General features: G+C 48.0%; 1 protein-coding gene across 1 annotated transcript in view; it reads left to right on the plus strand.

Annotated features, from left to right (window-relative positions):
- The window catches only part of LOC140722762 (uncharacterized), a 107,862-nt gene that overhangs the window by 75,748 nt on the left and 13,527 nt on the right, over positions 1-18,587 (plus strand). The window contains exons 3-5 of the mRNA XM_073037443.1: positions 1,130-1,225; positions 11,161-11,250; positions 14,089-14,184. Coding sequence (XP_072893544.1) covers positions 1,130-1,225; positions 11,161-11,250; positions 14,089-14,184 — 282 coding nt within the window. The remainder of the gene's footprint in view (positions 1-1,129; positions 1,226-11,160; positions 11,251-14,088; positions 14,185-18,587) is intronic.

Raw genomic sequence — 18,587 nt, forward strand, 5'->3', positions numbered from 1 at the left:
TGGATGGTCGTGTGAGCAGCTGGTACACATCACATATACGGGTTCTGTAACCAGTGACACCAGGCTGACGATCAGAGTCACGTGAAGCCATGGAGCAGGTAGTGGATGGTCGTGTGAGCAGATGGTACACATCACATATACGGGTTCTGTAACCACTGACACCAGGCTGACGATCAGAGTCACGTGAAGCCATGGAGCAGGTAGTGAATGGTCGTGTGAGCAGCTGGTACACATCACATATACGGGTTCTGTAACCACTGACACCAGGCTGACGATCAGAGTCACGTGAAGCCATGGAGCAGGTAGTGGATGGTCGTGTGAGCAGCTGGTACACATCACATATACGGGATCTGTAACCACTGACACCAGGCTGCCGATCAGATTCACGTGAAGCCATGGAGCAGGTAGTGGATGGTCGTGTGAGCAGCTGGTACACATCACATATACGGGATCTGTAACCACTGACACCAGGTAGACGATCTCTGAAGAGTATTGATAATGGCTGGAGTCACCCATCCTGTAAAGACACTGCCCAGATGAAGGCAATGGCAAACTGTTTCTGTTGAAAAATTTGCCCAGAACAATCATGGTGATGGACAGACCTCGATCGTCCAAGCGATACGACATGACACGTAATGATGATGATGTTGTAGAACAATGACTGAGAGATGTGGCTTGGAGGGTGAGGGGATTTAAGTGGTTTTACACGCAGAATGCTGGAGGAAGTCAGCAGGCCAGGCAGCATCTACGGAAAAGAGTAAAAAGTCGACATTTCAGGCCAAGACCCTCATCAGGATTTCCAGCATCTGCAGATTTTATCTTATTTGTGATTTAAGTGGTTGGTTCATAATGATCATCGGGTGAGAGATGGGTGTGAGGTGGAGGAGTGAAGGATGGTAGGGGGGTCAGAGGAGTGAAGAATGGGCACTGAGAGGAGAGGATTGAGTGAAGAGGGAGGTGCGGATTGCCCGAGAGGATTATGTTGTGTGCAGATCCAGAGGTTTGACCAGTTTCACACTGGTAGATTATAGATGTTTCTGTTCGTGATGACCACACCCCATCTCATTTACTCTCCCCACCCTGATCCGCTGCTCACCTGTCCCCACCCACCCTGTTTCTCTCTTTGCAGATTCCCAGTCGAACACAGCTCAGGAACCCCAGCGGTCTGCGACTGGAGGACCTGGTCCGGGTTTGTCCACCACCCCAGCAGGGTCTGCAAGCTCAGGTATTCATGGTTGGGTTCACCAAAGGGAATGTTTCTCCTCGGTTTCAGTCCTGGAAATTCCTCCTCACTCCCACTGAGGGGAGTCACGTGGAGTGACGGAGGTTTGAGAGAGTGAATCGGTGAAGGCACACCAAATGGTTTTGGATTCTCCCCTCGGTCCCGAATTGATCACCAGGTTTGGTGTCTCCTCTCTGTCACCCTCCCACGTCTGTGGTCCTTTATTCCAGTTCACTGGAATTCCACAGAGGAACAAGCCAAAGGATTGTCTACTGGTGAACTCAGCTGGGAACAGCCCCCTGTCCCAGCAGGAGATACATCCTCAGGTAGCAAGACCTTGTTTCTGTGGGGAATGGACAACCTCTCTCACTGGATGTCCTTGTAGCTCGTGTCTATCGTCTCCCCTGTTGGATGTAGTTTCCCGTGGGGTGGGGATCACCGGTGTCAGTGGCTCGTCCCCTGTCTGGACAATTCTCAGTCGTGCATCGTCTCCCCTGTTGGATGTGGTTTCCCGTGGGGTGGGGATCACCGGTGTCAGTGGATCGTCCCCTGTCTGGACAATTCTCAGTCCTGCATCGTCTCCCCTGTTGGATGTGGTTTCCCGTGGGGTGGGGATCACCGGTGTCAGTGGCTCGTCCTCTGTCTGGACAATTCTCAGTCCTGCATCGTCTCCCCTGTTGGATGTGGTTTCCCGTGGGGTGGGGATCACCGGTGTCAGTGGCTCGTCCCCTGTCTGGACAATTCTCAGTCCTGCATCGTCTCCCCTGTTGGATGTGGTTTCCCGTGGGGTGGGGATCACCGGTGTCAGTGGCTCGTCCCCTGTCTGGACAATTCTCAGTCCTGCATCGTCTCCCCTGTTGGATGTAGTTTCCCGTGGGGTGGGGATCACCGGTGTCAGTGGCTCGTCCCCTGTCTGGACAATTCTCAGTCCTGCATCGTCTCCCCTGTTGGATGTGGTTTCCCGTGGGGTGGGGATCACCAGTGTCAGTGGCTCATCCCCTGTCTGTACAATTCTCAGTCGTGCATCGTCTCCCCTGTTGGATGTGGTTTCCCGTGGGGTGGGGATCACCAGTGTCAGTGGCTCATCCCCTGTCTGGACAATTCTCAGTCCTGCATCGTCTCCCCTGTTGGATGTGGTTTCCCGTGGGGTGGGGATCACCGGTGTCAGTGGCTCGTCCCCTGTCTGTACAATTCTCAGTCGTGCATCGTCTCCCCTGTTGGATGTGGTTTCCCGTGAGGTGGGGATCACTGGTGTCAGTGGCTCGTCTCCTGTCTGGACAATTCCCAGTCGTGCATTGAGGTCCCTCTGTCGGAAGTAGGGAGAGAATTGTACACTGAGGTGCTGGTGTTGTGGGTGGGCGTTGAAAGGAAGATGCTGTAACTTTCAACAACAAGCCACTGTGGCTGTTTGTGTGGGCAGCTTGTGGGTGGTCTGACAGTCAGGAACAAGGGTTGAGAGCAGGGCTTTGTGAAGGAGGAGAGTTAAGTGACTGACTGGTCGTGAGTCAGAGGGTTCGTCATGAAGGAATGGAGTCTGAATTTGGAAATGGTTCCAGGAGCCTGAGGTCCCATACGATGAGGTTCAGGAACACCAACCTCAGGTTCCTAAACCAGTGTGGGTAACTTTACTCACCTCATCTCTGAACTGATTGTACAACCTCACACTCATTTTCATGAATTCTACAACTCATGTTTTGATAATAAGACCATTAAACATAGGAGCAGATTTAGGCCATCTGGCCCATTCAGTCTGCTTCACCATTCAATCATAGCTGATCCTTCTTTTTTTCCATCTCCTCCTCAACCGCATTTCCCGGCATTCTCCCCGTAACCTTTGATGCCAAGTCCAATCAAGAACCTATCAGTCTCTGCCTTAAATAAACCCAATGATCTGGCCTCCACAGCTGCATGTGGCAACAAATTCCACAAATTCACCACCCTTTGGCTAAAGAAATGTCTCCGCATCTCTGTTTTGAATGGATGCCCCTCTATCCTGAGGCTGTGCCTCTTGTCTTAGACTCTCCCACCATGGGAAACATCCTTTCCACATCTAGTCTGTCCAGGCCTTTCAACATTCGAAAGGTTGCAATGAGATTCCCCCCCCCCCCCCCATCCTTCCGAATTACAGTGAGTACAGACCCAACAGACTTTCCTCATATGATAACCCTTTCATTTCTGGAATCATCCTTGGGTAGCTGCTGTGGACCCTCTCCAATGCTAGCACATCTTTTTTTAACCCCATTCTCCCCATAGAACACCAGCAGTCATGAAAAAGCCTCTATTCCCACTCTTTGCCTCTGTCAATCTTCTATCTTCAGTAGCCAGTATCTTTCCTGTGATATCATGGGCTCTTACCTTGTTTAGTAGCATCATGTCATTGGCCTTCCGAGATCCTAATACACAACACACACCAATTCTTCTGTGTCTGTTCTGCCTGTTATTTTCTCAAAGAATTCCAATGGATTTGTTAGGCAAGAAGTCCCCTTAAGGAAACAATGCTGACTGAGGCCCATTTTAGTACCCCAAAACTTCATCCTTGATAATGGTCTCCATCTTCCCATCTGCTGAAGTCAAGCTAACTGGCCTATAATCTCCTGTCTTTGCTTCCCTCCCTTTCTAAAAGGGTGGAGTGAGGTTTGCAGTTTTCCAGTTCTCCACAACCATTCCCGAATCTAGTGCTTGTTGAAAGATCACAACAAATGCCTCCACAATCATTTCAGCTACCTCTTTCAGAACCCTGGGGTGTAGTCCATCTGATCCAAATAACTTATCTACCTTCAGACCTTTCAGCTTCCCGAGCACCTTCTCCTTTGTATTATTAATGATCCCACTTCTGTCCCCTGACACGCTCCAATTTCTGGTATATGGCTGGTGTCTTGCATCATAGAGACTGCCACAAGGACGGGAAACAGCTTCTTCCCCCAGGCTGAGAGACACTGAACTTCCTGCCTCCAGCCAGTCTCAGCAGACCTGAAGATAGATAGATAGATAGATACTTTATTCATCCCCATGGGGAAATTCAACATTTTTTCCAATGTCCCATACACTTATTGTAGCAAAACTAATTACATACAATACTTAACTCAGTAAAAATATGAGTGGTTCTCCCAGCTCAGTCGCACAGGCCCTCAGTAATCGTGGGGAAACTCCATCCGGTCCAGCCGCCTTGCTGGTACAGATCTTCCTCAGTTGACCTTCCACCTGTGCAGCCATAATCCTGGGCGTGGGCAAGGTCTCCTGTGAGTGGCTATTTTCCTGTGAGGGAAGTAAGAGGGAGGACGAGTAGAAAGACAAGCCTGGTGTGGAGTTCTGCGGTGAGGATGAGATTGTGCTGTCGAACCTATTGAAGAAGTTGTTCAGCAGTTATGAAGCATGATGCTGTCTACTTTTTAACCTGTGTTTGTAAATGCAGCTTACTATTTATTAATTTACAGGTGATGATATTAATTTGTGTGTGAGTTACATGTACTGTGTCCGGAGGGTGGTTGTTTAGTTTGATGAAGAGACGTTTGGATGAGTATAAGGATGGGACTGGTATGGAGGGCTATTGCATGGTAGTGAGGTGATTCACACAATGTTTACAGTTGAAGGCGACCCGGGTTCATTTCCCGCCATTGCCTTGTAAGGAGTTTGTCTGTTCTCTCCGTGGCCGCATGGATTTCCTCTGGGTATTCCAGTTTCCTCCCACTGACTAAACACTTATCAGTCGGTGGGATAACTGGTCATTGAAAATTGTTGGGTGATTAGGCTCAGATTGACTTTGTGGATAGCTGTGTGGCATGGCCCAAAGGGCTGGCAGGGCCCATTCTGTGCTGTATCTCAATAAATATAGAAGTCAGTGTGGGACGAAGGGAATAGGCTTAACAGAAGGTCAGCAGAAATTCACCCTGACTCTCTGAGGGGAGAGCTCTGGAGTCATGGTGCTGTGGGAGGGAGAGTCAGTGAAGGGAGATGGATAATGTTGGTTTCTTCAAACTCCTTGTCCCCTTTCCCTCAGACTCATGTCTTGCCTAATGATCTGTTTCTGTGTTTCCACTCTTCTGTTTCTGCATTTCTGAATTCCAGGGACTTCCACAGGGAAACAGTCTGAAGGATCATCCACTGGAGATTTTTCCCAGGAAACATCTGCTGTCCCAGCAGGAGGGATAACTTCAGGTATCAAGTCTTGTGAAAGTGTATGAATCCATAACTCTGTATCCTGGAAGCTCTCATAAGCCAATTCAAGTTCAAGTTTATTGTCATTCAACAGTGTACATTTATATAGTGAAATTAATCATCATTCTTGTGGGGCCAAGTTACAAGACAAAGTAATTTAGTAATTTTACATGTTGCCTTGTACTGTTGCCGCAGAAAAAAGTCCTGACATACGGTATGTTAGTGATAATAAACCTGATGGTCTGTGTGGACTGAGAGTGGAAAGGGGGCAGGGAGAGGGGAATCATGGTTGGGACAAGGTGAAGGAAGAGGGGAGGGAGCTGGAATCATGACATTCTGTAATCGGTAAACCAATTGTTTGTTATCAAATTATTTTACATGCTGCCTCAGGGCTGGCTTGACTGCACCCCCCCCCCCCCCACCCCGAGCCATCCTTCTCTGCTATGTATCCCACACCCGTCCCGTGGCAGTCCACCCTCAACATTCCCAATCCTTTGCTGCAGTCAGATTTACAAACTTGCTCTCCAAATGGATGAACTGAAGACATTTTTGCATCAGTCTTCTCTGTGGACGACAATAGCAGTATGCCGGAATGTCGAGAGTGTCAAGGAGCAGAAGTATGTGAAGTCGCCATTATGAGGGAGAAGGTTCTTGGGAAGGTAAAAGGTCTGAAGGTAGATAATTCACCAGAACCAGATCGTATGCAGCCCAGAGTTCTAAGGGCAGTGCCTGAAGAGATTGTGGAGGTATTAGTAATGATCTTTCAAAAATCAATTGATTCTGGCGTGGTTCCAGCAGAATGGAAAATTGAAAATGTCACTTGACTCTTTAAGAAAGGAACGAGGCAGAAGGAAGTAACTTACAGGCCTGTTAGTCTGACCTCGGTGGTTGGGAAGATTTTGAACTCGATAGTTAAGGATGTGGTTTGGGGTACTTGGAGGCACATGATAAAATAGGCCTCAGCCAGCATAACTTCTTCAGGGAATATCATGCTTGACAAATCCTTTGGAATTGTTTGAAGAAATAACAAGTAGGATAGACAAAGGATAATCGGTCGATGTTGTGTATTCAGATTTTCAGAAGGCCTTTGACAAGGTGCCACACAGAGGCTGGTTAACAAGTTAAGAACCGTGGTATTACAGGAAATATGAACCTGGACAGAGTACTGGGTGATTGGCAGGAAGCAAAGAGTGGGAATAAAGGGAGCCTTTCTTGTTGGTTGCCGGTGACTATTGCTGTTCCACTGGGGTCTGCGTTGGGACAACTTCATTTTATGTAATATGGCAGAGATTTGGATGAAGAAATTGATGGCTTTATGGCCAAGTTTGCAGACAATACAAAGATATGTGGAGGTGCAGGCAGTTTTGAGGAAGTAGAGAGATTAGGAGAATGGGCTAGGAAGTGGCCAATGGAATACAATGCAGGGAAGGGTGTGGTCATGCACTTCTGGAGAATGAATAAAAGCATAGACTATTTTCTAAATGGGGAGAAAATTCAAAAACCTGAGGTGCAACAGTACTTGAGAGCGCTTGTGCAGGACTCCCTAAAGGTTAATTTTGGGTTGACTCAGTTGTGAGGAGGGTAAATCTGATTTTAGCATTCATTTTGAGAGTCTAAATGTAAACAAGGATATAACGTTGAGACATTATAAAGCACTTGGAGTATTGTGAGCAGCTTAGGGTCCCTAATCAAAGAAAGGATGTGCTGACATTGGAGATGGTTCAAAGGAAGTTTGCAAAAATGATTCTGGGATTGAATGGCTTATATGAGGAGAGTTTGATGGCTCTGGGCCTGTATTCACTAGAATTGAGAAGAATGATGTGTGACCATATTGAAAACTATCAAATGTTGAAAGGTCTCGAAAGAGTGGATGTGGAGATGATGTTTCCTATGTTGGGGAGAGTCTGAGATCACACGACACAGCCTCAGAATAGAGGGGCATCCTTTTAGTCCAGAGATGAAGAGGACTTTCTGTAGTCGGTGAGTGGTGAATGAGCGGAATTCATTGTCACAGGCAGCAATGGAGACCAAATCATTGGATATATTTAAGGCAGAAGTTGATAGATTCTTGATCAGTCAGGTGGGAAGGGAAACTGGGAGACGGTAGGAGACTGGGACAGAGAGAGAAATTGGATCAGCCGTGATGAAAAGGCAGAGCAAATTTGATGGGTCAATTGACTTATTTCTGCTCCTATGTCTTATGGACTTGTGGTCATTGGCCACAGGTGATTGGAAGGGAAGGAGGGATAGTTGAGAGGAAGGTGAGGAGGTAGGGGAGGGCAGGAAAGAGTGGGAATAAGGAAATGGAGGGGGATGTGTCAGGGAGAGGAGGGGAAGGAGAATGGAGAGAGGAGGGATGGAAATGGGGAGAGTGAATGGAGAAGTGGGAAGGACAGAGGGCAGATTGGAGTGGAAAAGAGGACTGGGGTATGAGAGGGTGACAGAGTTGGGGAGGGGTTGGGGAAGAGGTGGGTGGAGATGAAGTGATGCTGAAGATTGTCATGTCCACAGCTGGACAGTGAAGATCAGGAATCGGTGTTGGGATCATTGAAGGAAACACTGTGGAGATGATTGTTCATGTGCCTGAAATGTGGCGAATATTGTTCCTTGTTTAAGAAGGGCAGTAAGGATGGAACAGGAATCAGCGGGGTTTAGGGTGTCACTGGTCTGATTAAATAGGTGGAGATGGGATGGGGTGGCAAAGGGATTGGAGGTTGGTCATCATGTGGAGATTGGAGGAGATGCCTGGAGATCTGGAGAATTGTAGCCTAGACGGAGGGTGGGAATACACTGGTCACCTATTGAATATTGGACATTATGTGGAGGTTGGGCAGGGCTATGGTGCATCAAGGTATTGGGTGGTATTTGAAGTATTGGGCCAGCTGAAGCATTAGGACAATGGGTCATTGGAGAATATTGGAAGTTTGATTGGTCTTTGTGAAAAGGTTGTATCATGGGTGATGAATAGGGTCAGGACAGGGTTGAGTTTGATGGATGTGGGTGAGGTAGTGAGCCACTGTGGCTTTTAGACAGAGCGAGAGGGATGATTGAGCAGAGAGTGATGGAGTAAGTATCAAAGGGATGTTCTGAGAGGTCAGAGAGAAACACTGACAGATCAGAGGGAAGTCACTGGCGAGGAATGAGAGAGGAGAGGCAGGAACTGTGACGGGATGGAGAGGGAAGGTGGAGGGTTGGTGGACCCCACTTGTTGGACAGCGAAATAGATGAAAGTGGGATGTACTGGGTGAGTAGCAGACAGTGTGATGGTGAATGGGTGGGGGGGGGAGAGGGATGGAGTGTCTAACAGGAGAAAGATGGATTGAATGGTGAGAGTTAAGTCTGTGGGGTGGGGGAGAATTGATGGGGGGATTACTGTGTCTCAGTTAGGAGGGATGGATGGGGTGCGTGATGACATAAGAGTTTTGACTAAAGAGGGAGGTGTGAATCACACGAGAGGATCGTATGGGGTTGGAGGTTTAACCCATTTGATTCTGGTTGATGGTTTCTGCCTGTGTTGTTACCTCCCATCTCCCCAGTGGTGTTCCCCACATCACAGTTCTCTGACTGGTTCACATTTGTACTGAACTCGTGGGAACCCAGGAAGCAATGACTGGAGAACCTGGGCTGGGTTTGTCCACCACCCGATCTGGTGTCAGTGGAGGAGATTGTTGAAGGGAATGTTCCTCTCCCTGTTCAGCCTGGGAATAGAGATTCATAATGAATTGAAATTGGCATCACAGGTAGATAGGATCATGAAGAGAGCTTTTGGAAGTTTGGCCTTCATAAATCAAAGTATTGAGTACAGGGATTGTGATGTTATGTTGAAGTTGTATAAGACATTTGTGAAGCTGAATTTAGAATATTGTGTAAAGTTCTGGTCACCTGCCTGCAAGGATAGATATCAATAAGATTGGAAAGAGTGCAGAGAAAATTTACAAGGATATTGCTGGGACTTGAGGACCTGTGTTACTGGGAAGGTTTCAGTAGGTTGGGACCCCATTCCCTGGAGAGATGGAGAATGGAGATTGGATTAAGGTATATAAAATGATGAGGGATATTGGTAGTGTAATTACAAGCAGGGTTTTTCAACTGACATTGCATTAGTGCAGAACTAAAGGTTATGGGTTCAGGGTGAAAGGTGAAGTAGTTCAGGGGTACCTTGAGGATCAACTTCTTCACTCGGAGAGTACTGTGAGTGGAAGGAGCTGTCAGTCAAGTGGTGGATGTGGGTTTGAATACAGTGAGAGAGAGAATGTTGGTTTCGTCACATTCCCAGTCCCTTTTTCCTCAAACTCATGTCTTGCCTAATGATCTGTTTCAGTGTTTCCACTCTCCTGCTTTCTGTTCCTTTATTCCAGGTCCTGGGACTTCCACAGGAAAACAGTCTGAAGGGTCATCCAGTGGAGATTTTTCCCAGGAAACATCTTCTCTCCCAGTAGGAGACACAACCTCAGGTATCAAATTTCATGCAAGTGTGTCATTCAGTAAATCTGTAACCTGGAAGCTCTCATCAGCCGATTCAATTTCAAGTTTATTGTCAATCAACCATGTACATGAACATAGTAAACAAAATGTGATTCCTCTGGGTCCAAGGTGCAACAGACAGTAATTTTAATGCCATAATTTTATGTATTGCACTGCACTGCTGCCACAGAAAAAAAACACCAGATTTCATGACATATTATGTGAGCTGTGATAAACTTGACTCTGAGATGGGTCTCCATTGTGGACTGAGAATGGGAAGGGGGCAGTGAGAGGGGAATCATGGCTGGAAAAATGGAGAGGGAGCAGAAAGCTCCAGAGAGACATTCTGTAATGATCAATAAACTAATTATTAGGAATCAAATTACCTTGCCTGGTGTTTTAGGACTCGGTGTGTCTTCACCCACTCCACAACGTCCCCCCCCACACACCTCCTCCCAGCACTCCTTCACTGCCAGCTCTCCCGCATCCCTACACAGTTCTCCATCTCGTCATTCACAATATCCTTGGCTCCCACCAGATTTACAAACTCACTGTCCACTCCACATCGACAGGCACACAAACCTCCAGCTGTGTATACGAGGGGTGATTGATAAGTTTGTGGCCTAAGGTAGAAGGAGTCAATTTTAGAAAAACAAGCACATTTATATTTCAACACAATCTTCTCCTACATGTACACACTTAGTCCAGCGGTCGTGGAGCATACGGATCTTGGACCTCCAGAAAGTATCCACAGCAGGGGTGATTGATAGGTTCGTGGCCTAAGGTAGACGGAGATGAGTTATACAGCTCTCGTTACATTCACATGCAGCTCAACTCTTTCAGTGCTTACGTATAAAGTTTGAAGTTAATAACTCATCTCCTTCTACCTTAGGCCATGAATTTATCAATCACCCATGATCAGTTATTAACTTCAAACTTTCTGCATAATCACTTAAAGAGTGGAACTGCATGGAGGGGAAATTGGGGGCTACGAAGGGGCGATTGAGTGGACGGGGTGAGAGGTGGCTGGAGAGGAAGTGATACTGGAAGTGTACAGACCCACAGCTGGACAGTGCAGTTCAGGAATCAGTGGTGGGGATCATTGAAGGAAACACTGATCCCCATGTTGACCCCTGAACTTCATCCCGACTCCCACTGAAGGGAATGATCAGGGGTGACAGGGAATTGGGAGAGACAGTGGAGAGACCCTGTGTGATGTTGGTTTCTACATGCACCTATTCCTCTGTTCCTCTGACTCATGATGATTGCTTCAGTGTCTCCGCTCTCTCACTCTCTCTGTCCCTCTATTCTACACACAGCTAATTCCACAGGGAAACAGACCGATGAGTCAGTGTCTGGAGAACACACCCAGAAATCATCCTCTGTCCCAGCAGGTGACACGAGCCCAGGTGTGAATTCTTCTGTCTGTATGGATTCAATCTCACACTGTAAAATACAGCTTCTCAGAGATCAGTTTACCTGCTGGATGCAGGGGATGGGGTGTGAATGATGGAGTGAGAGGTTCCTCTCTCCTCCCTGTGACAAATTTCAGCACCATCCAGGATCACTACAGGGGAGGATGTTGTACAATTATAACGTGGGCAGTAATGACTTTGGTCTGAGTTTAGTTCACGGGGCCGGGTGAGGTGGGTTGGTGGCCAGAGCATGAGGACTGAGTCCCTTGGCTTTGCTGAGTGAGGGATGTGAGTGGTCACTGGGGATGTCTGAGTCACCTTCAGGAAGGGTCAGGATCTGGGTGAGGGATGGACAGGGTCCTCGCTGAGGGTGACGGTGGGGTTAAAAGCCAGTGGGAAGGTCACGTGGTCAGTGTCATGGGAATTAGAAATGTGGGTATAGGGATCACTGACTGGATCTGTGCTGATCAAATGGGTAGTGTTAGGATGGGATGGATGAGGGATAAGACAATGATCGTTGTGTGTTGGGGATGGTGGGAAACACCGAGAGGGCTAAGGCCCCAGTGGCCGGGTGGGAACTGACTGGATACCTGGTGAGTCCATGGAGGTTTGTGATATTGGGGAGTTTTTGAAGAGATGGGACATGAAAGTGCAATGTTGGGCTTGGCAGTGGAGAATGGTGAAAGTTTGAAGTAACTTTGTATCTTTATGATACAAGATTGATTTTGTGACGTGTTGAATAGGGTCAGGATTGGGGTTGGAGAGTGTGAGGTGGAATGAGTAAGCAGAGAGGGGTGGATGTTGGACTGGAGATGCTAAAGGAGAGAAGATGATTCATGCTTGACCACTAGCCCATAAGAGTCTGCAGGCTCGGGAAATGGTGGTGGGATTCACTGAAGGGATCCCTCATTGCCATGTTCAGTTGCAGAAATTCATGCTGAGGAGAGAGACCTGGAGTCATGGTGGTTTGGGAGGGAGAGTCAGTGAAGGGAGATTGATAATGTTGGTTTCTTCACACTCCCCGTCCCCTTTCCCTCAGACTCATGTCTTGCCTAATGACACACACAAAATGCTGGTGGAACACAGCAGGCCCGGTAGCATCTATTGGGAGAAGTGCTGTCATCGTTTTGGGCTGAGACCCTTCATCAGGACTAACCGAGAGGAAAGATAGTAGGAGATTTGAAAGGGTGTAGCCATGGGCACCCATATGGGTCCCAGTTATGCCTGCCTTTTTGTTGGCTTTGTGGAACAGTCCATGTTCCAAGTCTATACGGGTATCCATCCCCCTCTTTTCCTTCGCTACATCGACGATTGCATTGGTCATGCCTCCTGCACGCATGCTGAGCTCGTCGACTTCATTAACTTTGCCTCCAACTTTCACCCTGCCCTCAAATTTACCTGGTCCATTTCCGACAACTCCCTCCCCCTTCTTGATCTTTCTGTCTCCATCTCTGGAGCCGGCCTATCTACTGATATCTACTATAAGCCTACAGATTCTCACAGCTACCTGGACTATTCCTCTTCCCAACCTGTCTCTTGCAAAAGTGCTATCCCCTTCTCACAATTCCTCCATCTCCACCGCATCTGCTCTCAGGATGAGGCTTTTCATTCCAGGACGAAGGAGATGTCTTCCTTTTTTAAACAAAGGGGCTTCCCTTTCTCCACCATCAACTCTGCTCTCAAACGCATCTCTCCCATTTCCCGCACATCTGCCCTCACCCCATCCACCCGCCACCCCACTCGGGTTAGGGTTCCCCTTGTCCTTACCTATCACCCCACCATCCTCTAGGTCCAACGTATAAGTCTCCGTAACTTCTGCCACCTCCAACAGGATCCCACCATCAAGCACATTTTTCCCTCAAACCCCCTTTATGCTTTTCGCAGGGATCGCTCCCTACACGACTCCCTTGTCCACTCGTCCCCCCCAATCCCTTCCCACCGATCTCCCTCCTGGAACTTATCCTTGTAAATGGAACAAGTGCTACACCTGCCCTCACACTTCCTCCCTCACCACCATTCAGGGCACCAGACAGTCCTTCCAGGTGAGGCGACACTTCACCTGTGAGTCGGCTGATGTGGTATACTGTGTCCGGTGCTCCCAGTGTGGCCTTTTATATATTGGTGAGACCCAACGCAGACTGGGAGACCGTTTCGCTGAACACCTACGCTGGTTCCGCCAGAAAAAGCAGGATCTCCCAGTGGCCACACATTTTAATTCCACATCTCATTCCCATTCTGATATGTCGACCCATGGCCTCCTCTATTGTCAAAATGAATCCAAACTTAGATTGGAGGAACAACACCTTATATACCGGCTGGGTAGCCTCCAACCCGATGGCATGAATATTGACTTCTCTAACTTCCATTACTACCCCTCCTCCCCTTCTTACCCCATCCCTGACATATTTAGTTGTTTGCCTGATCTCCATCTCCCTCTGGTGATCCCCCCCCCTCCTTTCTTTCTCCTGAGGCCTCCCGTCCCATGATCCTTTCCCTTCTCCAGCTCTGTATCAGTTTCGCCAATCATCTTTCCAGCTCCTAGCATCATCCCACCCCCTCCGGTCTTCTCCTATCATTTTGGATTTCCCCCTCCCCCACTACTTACAAATCTCTTACTATCTTTCCTTTTGGTTAGTCCTGACGAAGGGTTTCGGCCCAAAACGTCGACAGCGCTTCTCCCTATAGATGCTGCCTGGCCTGCTGTGCTCCCCCAGCATTTTGTGTGTATTGTTGTTTGAATTTCCAGCATCTGCAGATTTCCTCATGTTTGCTCTTGCCTAATGATCTATTTCTGTGTTTCCACTCTCCTGTTTCTCCATTCCTTTATTCCAGGTCCTGGGAATTCCACAGGGAAACAGTCTGAAAGGTCATCCACTGGAGATTTTTCCCAGGAAACTTCTTCAGTCCCAGCTCGAGATACAGCCTCAGGTACCAAGTCTTGTGAAATGTGTCATTCCATAACTTTGTAACCTGGAAGCTCTCATGAGCCGATTCAAGTTCCAAGTGTATTGACGTTCAACCATGCACATTGATATAGTGAAATGAAACATCGTGGGGCCAACATGCACAACACGGTTCTGTAGTAGTTTTAATGACACAGTCTTATGTATTGCAATTTTCTGCTGCAAAGAAAAGCAAATTTCATGACACGTGAGTGATGATAAACCTGATTCGGGGGGTGGGGGAGGGACGGAGTGTCTAACAGGAAAAAGATGGAGTGATACTGGAAGTGTACAGACCCACAGCTGGACAGTGCAGGTCAGGAATCAGTGGTGGGGATCATTGAAGGGAACCCTGATCCCCATGTTGATCCCTGAACTTCGTCCCGACTCCCACTGAAGGGAATGATCAGGGGTGACAGGGAATTGGGAGAGACAGTGGAGAGACCCTGTGTGATGTTGGTTTCTACATGCACCTATTCCTCTGTTCCTCTGACTCATGATGATTGCTCCAGTGTCTCCACTCTCTCACTCTCTCTGTTCCTCTATTCTACACACAGGTAGTTCCACAGGATCTGGGTGAGGAATGGCCAGGGTCCTCGCTCAGGGTGACGGTGAGGTTGACAGGCAGTGGGAGGGTTCCGTGGTCAGTATCACGGGAATTAGATACATAGGCTTCAGGGGATCACAGACTGGGTTTGGGCTGATCAAATGGGTAGTGTTGGGATGGGATGGATGAGAGACATGACAATGATCATCGTGTGTTGGGGATGGTGGGAAACACTGAGAGGGCCAAGGCCCCAGTGGCCGGGTGGGAACTCACTGGATACCTGGTGAGTCTATGGAGGTTAGTGATATTGGGGAGCACTGTGTCAGTGTTCAGGGGTGTTTTTGATGAGTTAGGGCATGAGAGGGCATTGTTGGACTTGTCAATGGAGAATGGTGAATGTTTAAAGTAACGTGGTATCTTTGAGTAAAGATTGTTTTCATGCCGTGATGTTTCAAGTCAGGATTGTGGTTGGGTTTGGGTTGGCTTTGAGGGGAGGAGGCACAGTAGGTCTTGGAGAGGATGAGAGAGCAGAAAGAGATGGAGGATGGAGTGGAGAGGTTGAAGATGAGAAGCAGATGCAGGTTTGACCATCAGCCCAGAGGAGTCTGCAAGCTCAGGAATCAGTGGTGCGGTTCACTGAAGGGATCTCTCATCACCATGTTTAGTTGCAGAAATTCACCCTGATTCTCTGAGGAGAGAGACCTGGAGTCATGGTGGTTTGGGAGAGAGAGTCAGTGAAGGGAGATGGATAACGTTGGTTTCTTCACACTCCCCATCCCTTTTCCCTCAGACTCATGTCTGCCCTAATGATCTGTTTCTGTGTTTCCACTCTCCTGTTTCTCCATTCCTTTATTCCAGGTCCTGGGACTTACACAGGGAAACAGTCTGAAAGATCATCCACTGGAAATTTTTCCAAGAAAATGTCTTCTGTACCAGCAGGTGGGATAACTTCAGGTACCAAGCCTTGTGAAAGTGTGCGAATCCATAACTCTGTATCCTGGAAGCTCTCATATGTTAATTCAAGTTGAAGTTTATTGTCATTCAACGGTGTAATTATAGTGAAATGAATCATCACTCCTGTGGGGCTAAGGGACAAGACAAAGTAATGTAGCAATTTTACGTGTTGCCTTGTACAGTTGCTGCAGAAAAAATCCTGACGCAGTGATAATAAATCTGATGGTCTGTGAGAACTGAGAGTGGAAAGGGGGCAGGGAGAGGGGAATCATGGTTGGGACAAGGTGAAGGAAGAGAGGAGAGAGCTGGAAGCACGAGAGACATTCTGTAATCAGTAAACCAATTGTTTGGAATCAAATTATATTGCACGCTGCCTCAGGGCGGGCTTGACTGCACCCCTCCCCACCCCGAGCCATCCTTCTCTGCCACCTGTCCCACCCCCTCCCATGGCAGTCCACCATTGCCATTCCCCACATCCTTTGCTCCATCCAGATTTACAAACTTGCTCAACAAATGGATGAACTGAAGACATATTTTGCATCAGTCTTCACTGTGGAAGACAATAGCAGTATGCCAGAAGGTGGAGAGTGACAACGAGCAGAAGTATGTGAAGTCACCATTACGAGGGAGAAGGTTCTTGGGAAAGTAAAAGGTTTGAGGGCAGATAATTCACCAGAACCAGATCGTATGCAGCCCAGAGTTCTGAACGAGGTGGCTGGAGAGATTGTGGAGGTATTAGTAATGATCTTTCAAAAATCAATTGATTCTGGCGTGGTTCTGGAAAAAGGAAAAACAAGGAAATGGAGGACAGTGTATCAGGGAGAGGCGGGGATGGAGAATGGTGAGTGGAAGGATGGAAACGAGGAGTGTGAATGGATCCAATGCAGCCCAGAGTTCTGAACGAGGTGGCTGGAGAGATTGTGGAGGCATTAGTAATGATCTTTCAAAAATCAGTTGTTTCTAGCATGGTTCTGGAACAAGGAGAAATTGCCCTCCACTCCACTGTCACTCCAAGAAGGGAGAGAGGCAGGAGGAGGAATATTATTGGCCAAATGGCCTAATTCTGCTCCTGTACCGAATGGTTTTATGGTCGTTGGGAAGAGGTTACTAGAAGGCGAGGAGGAAGGTGAGGAGGCAGGAGAGGGCAGAAAAGAGTGGAAACAAGGAAAGGAGGACAGTGTATCAGGGAGAGGAGGGGAAGGAGAATGGTGAATGGAAGGATGGAAACGGAGAGTGAATGGAGTAGTGGGCAGGAAGGAGGGCTAATTGGAGTGGAAGTCAGGCTGGAGGGGAGACGGGTAGGAGAAGATGTGGGTGGAGATGGTGATGCTGAAGATTCACAGGACTACTGATGGACAGTGCAGATGAGGAATCAGTGGTGGGGATCATTGAAGGAAACACTGTGGAGACATGTTTTCATCACTCGCCACTGGTGCCTCAAATGTGGTGAATGTCGTTTCAGAAGGGCAGCAAGGATGGAACAGGGATCTGCGGCATTCAGGGGATCGCTGGCTGATACTGGGCTGATCAAGTGGCTGGAGTTGGGATGGTTTGTCTAAGGGATTGGAGATAGGTCATCATGTGGAGTTTGGAGGAGATGCCTGGAGAATTGTAGCCCATACGGAGGGTGGGAATACACTGGTCACCTGCTGAATATTGGACATTATATGGAGGTTGGGCAGGGCTGTGGTGCATCGGGTATTGGGTGGTTTTTGAAGTGTTTGGGTATCAGAGGGCGTTGGGGGACTTGGTCATCCGAGGGTATTGGAGGTTCGATGGGTCTTTCTGAAAAGGTTGTATCATGGGGTGATGAATAGGGTCAGGACTGGGTTGAGTTTGATGGATGTGGTTGAGGTAGTGAGACATTGTGGCTTTTAGACACAGTGAGAGGGATGATTGAGCAGAGAGTGATGGAGTAAGTGTCAAAGGGATGTTCTGAGAGGTCAGAGAGGAAGACTGACAGATCAGAGGGAAGACACTGGCGAGGAATGAGAGAGGAGAGGCAGGAACTGAGACAGGATGGAGAGGGAAGGTGGAGGGATGGTGGACCCCAGTTGATGGACAGAGTAATAGAGGAAAGTGGAATGTACTGGGTGAGTAGCAGACAGAGACTGAGGAGACAGTGTGTTGGTGAATGGGAAGGGAGAGGGACAGAGTGTCTAACAGGAGAAAGATGAATTGAATGGTGAGAGTTATGTATGTGGGGCGGGGAAGAATTGAGGGGGGATTTCAGTGTCTTAGTTAGGAGGGATGGATGGGGCGTGAGATGACACAAGAGTTTTGACTAAAGAGGGAGCCGTGAATCACACGAGAGGATTGTATGGGGTTGGAGGTTTAACCCATTTGATTCTGGTTGATGATTTCTGCCTGTGTTGTTTCTTCCCATCTCCCCAGTGGTGTTCCCCACATCACAGTTCTCTGACTGGTTCACATTTGTACTGAACTCGTGGGAACCCAGGAAGCAATGACTGGAGAACCTGGGCTGGGTTTGTCCACCACCCGATCTGGTGTCAGTGGAGGAGATTGTTGAAGGGAATGTTCCTCTCCCTGTTCAGCCTGGGAATAGAGATTCATAATGAATTGAAATTGGCATCACAGGTAGATAGGATCATGAAGAGAGCTTTTGGAAGTTTGGCCTTCATAAATCACAGTATTGAGTACAGGGATTGTGATGTTATGTTGAAGTTGTATAAGACATTTGTGAAGCTGAATTTAGAACATTGTGTAAAGTTCTGGTCACCTGCCTGCAAGGATAGATATCAATAAGATTGGAAAGAGTGTAGAGAAAATTTACAAGGATATTGCTGGGACTTGAGGACCTGTGTTACTGGGAAGCTTCAGTAGGTTGGGACCCCATTCCCTGGAGAGATGGAGAATGGAGATTGGAT

The sequence above is a fragment of the Hemitrygon akajei genome, unplaced genomic scaffold (genome assembly GCF_048418815.1).
Source record: "Hemitrygon akajei unplaced genomic scaffold, sHemAka1.3 Scf000088, whole genome shotgun sequence".
NCBI classification, from domain to species: Eukaryota; Metazoa; Chordata; class Chondrichthyes; order Myliobatiformes; family Dasyatidae; genus Hemitrygon; species Hemitrygon akajei.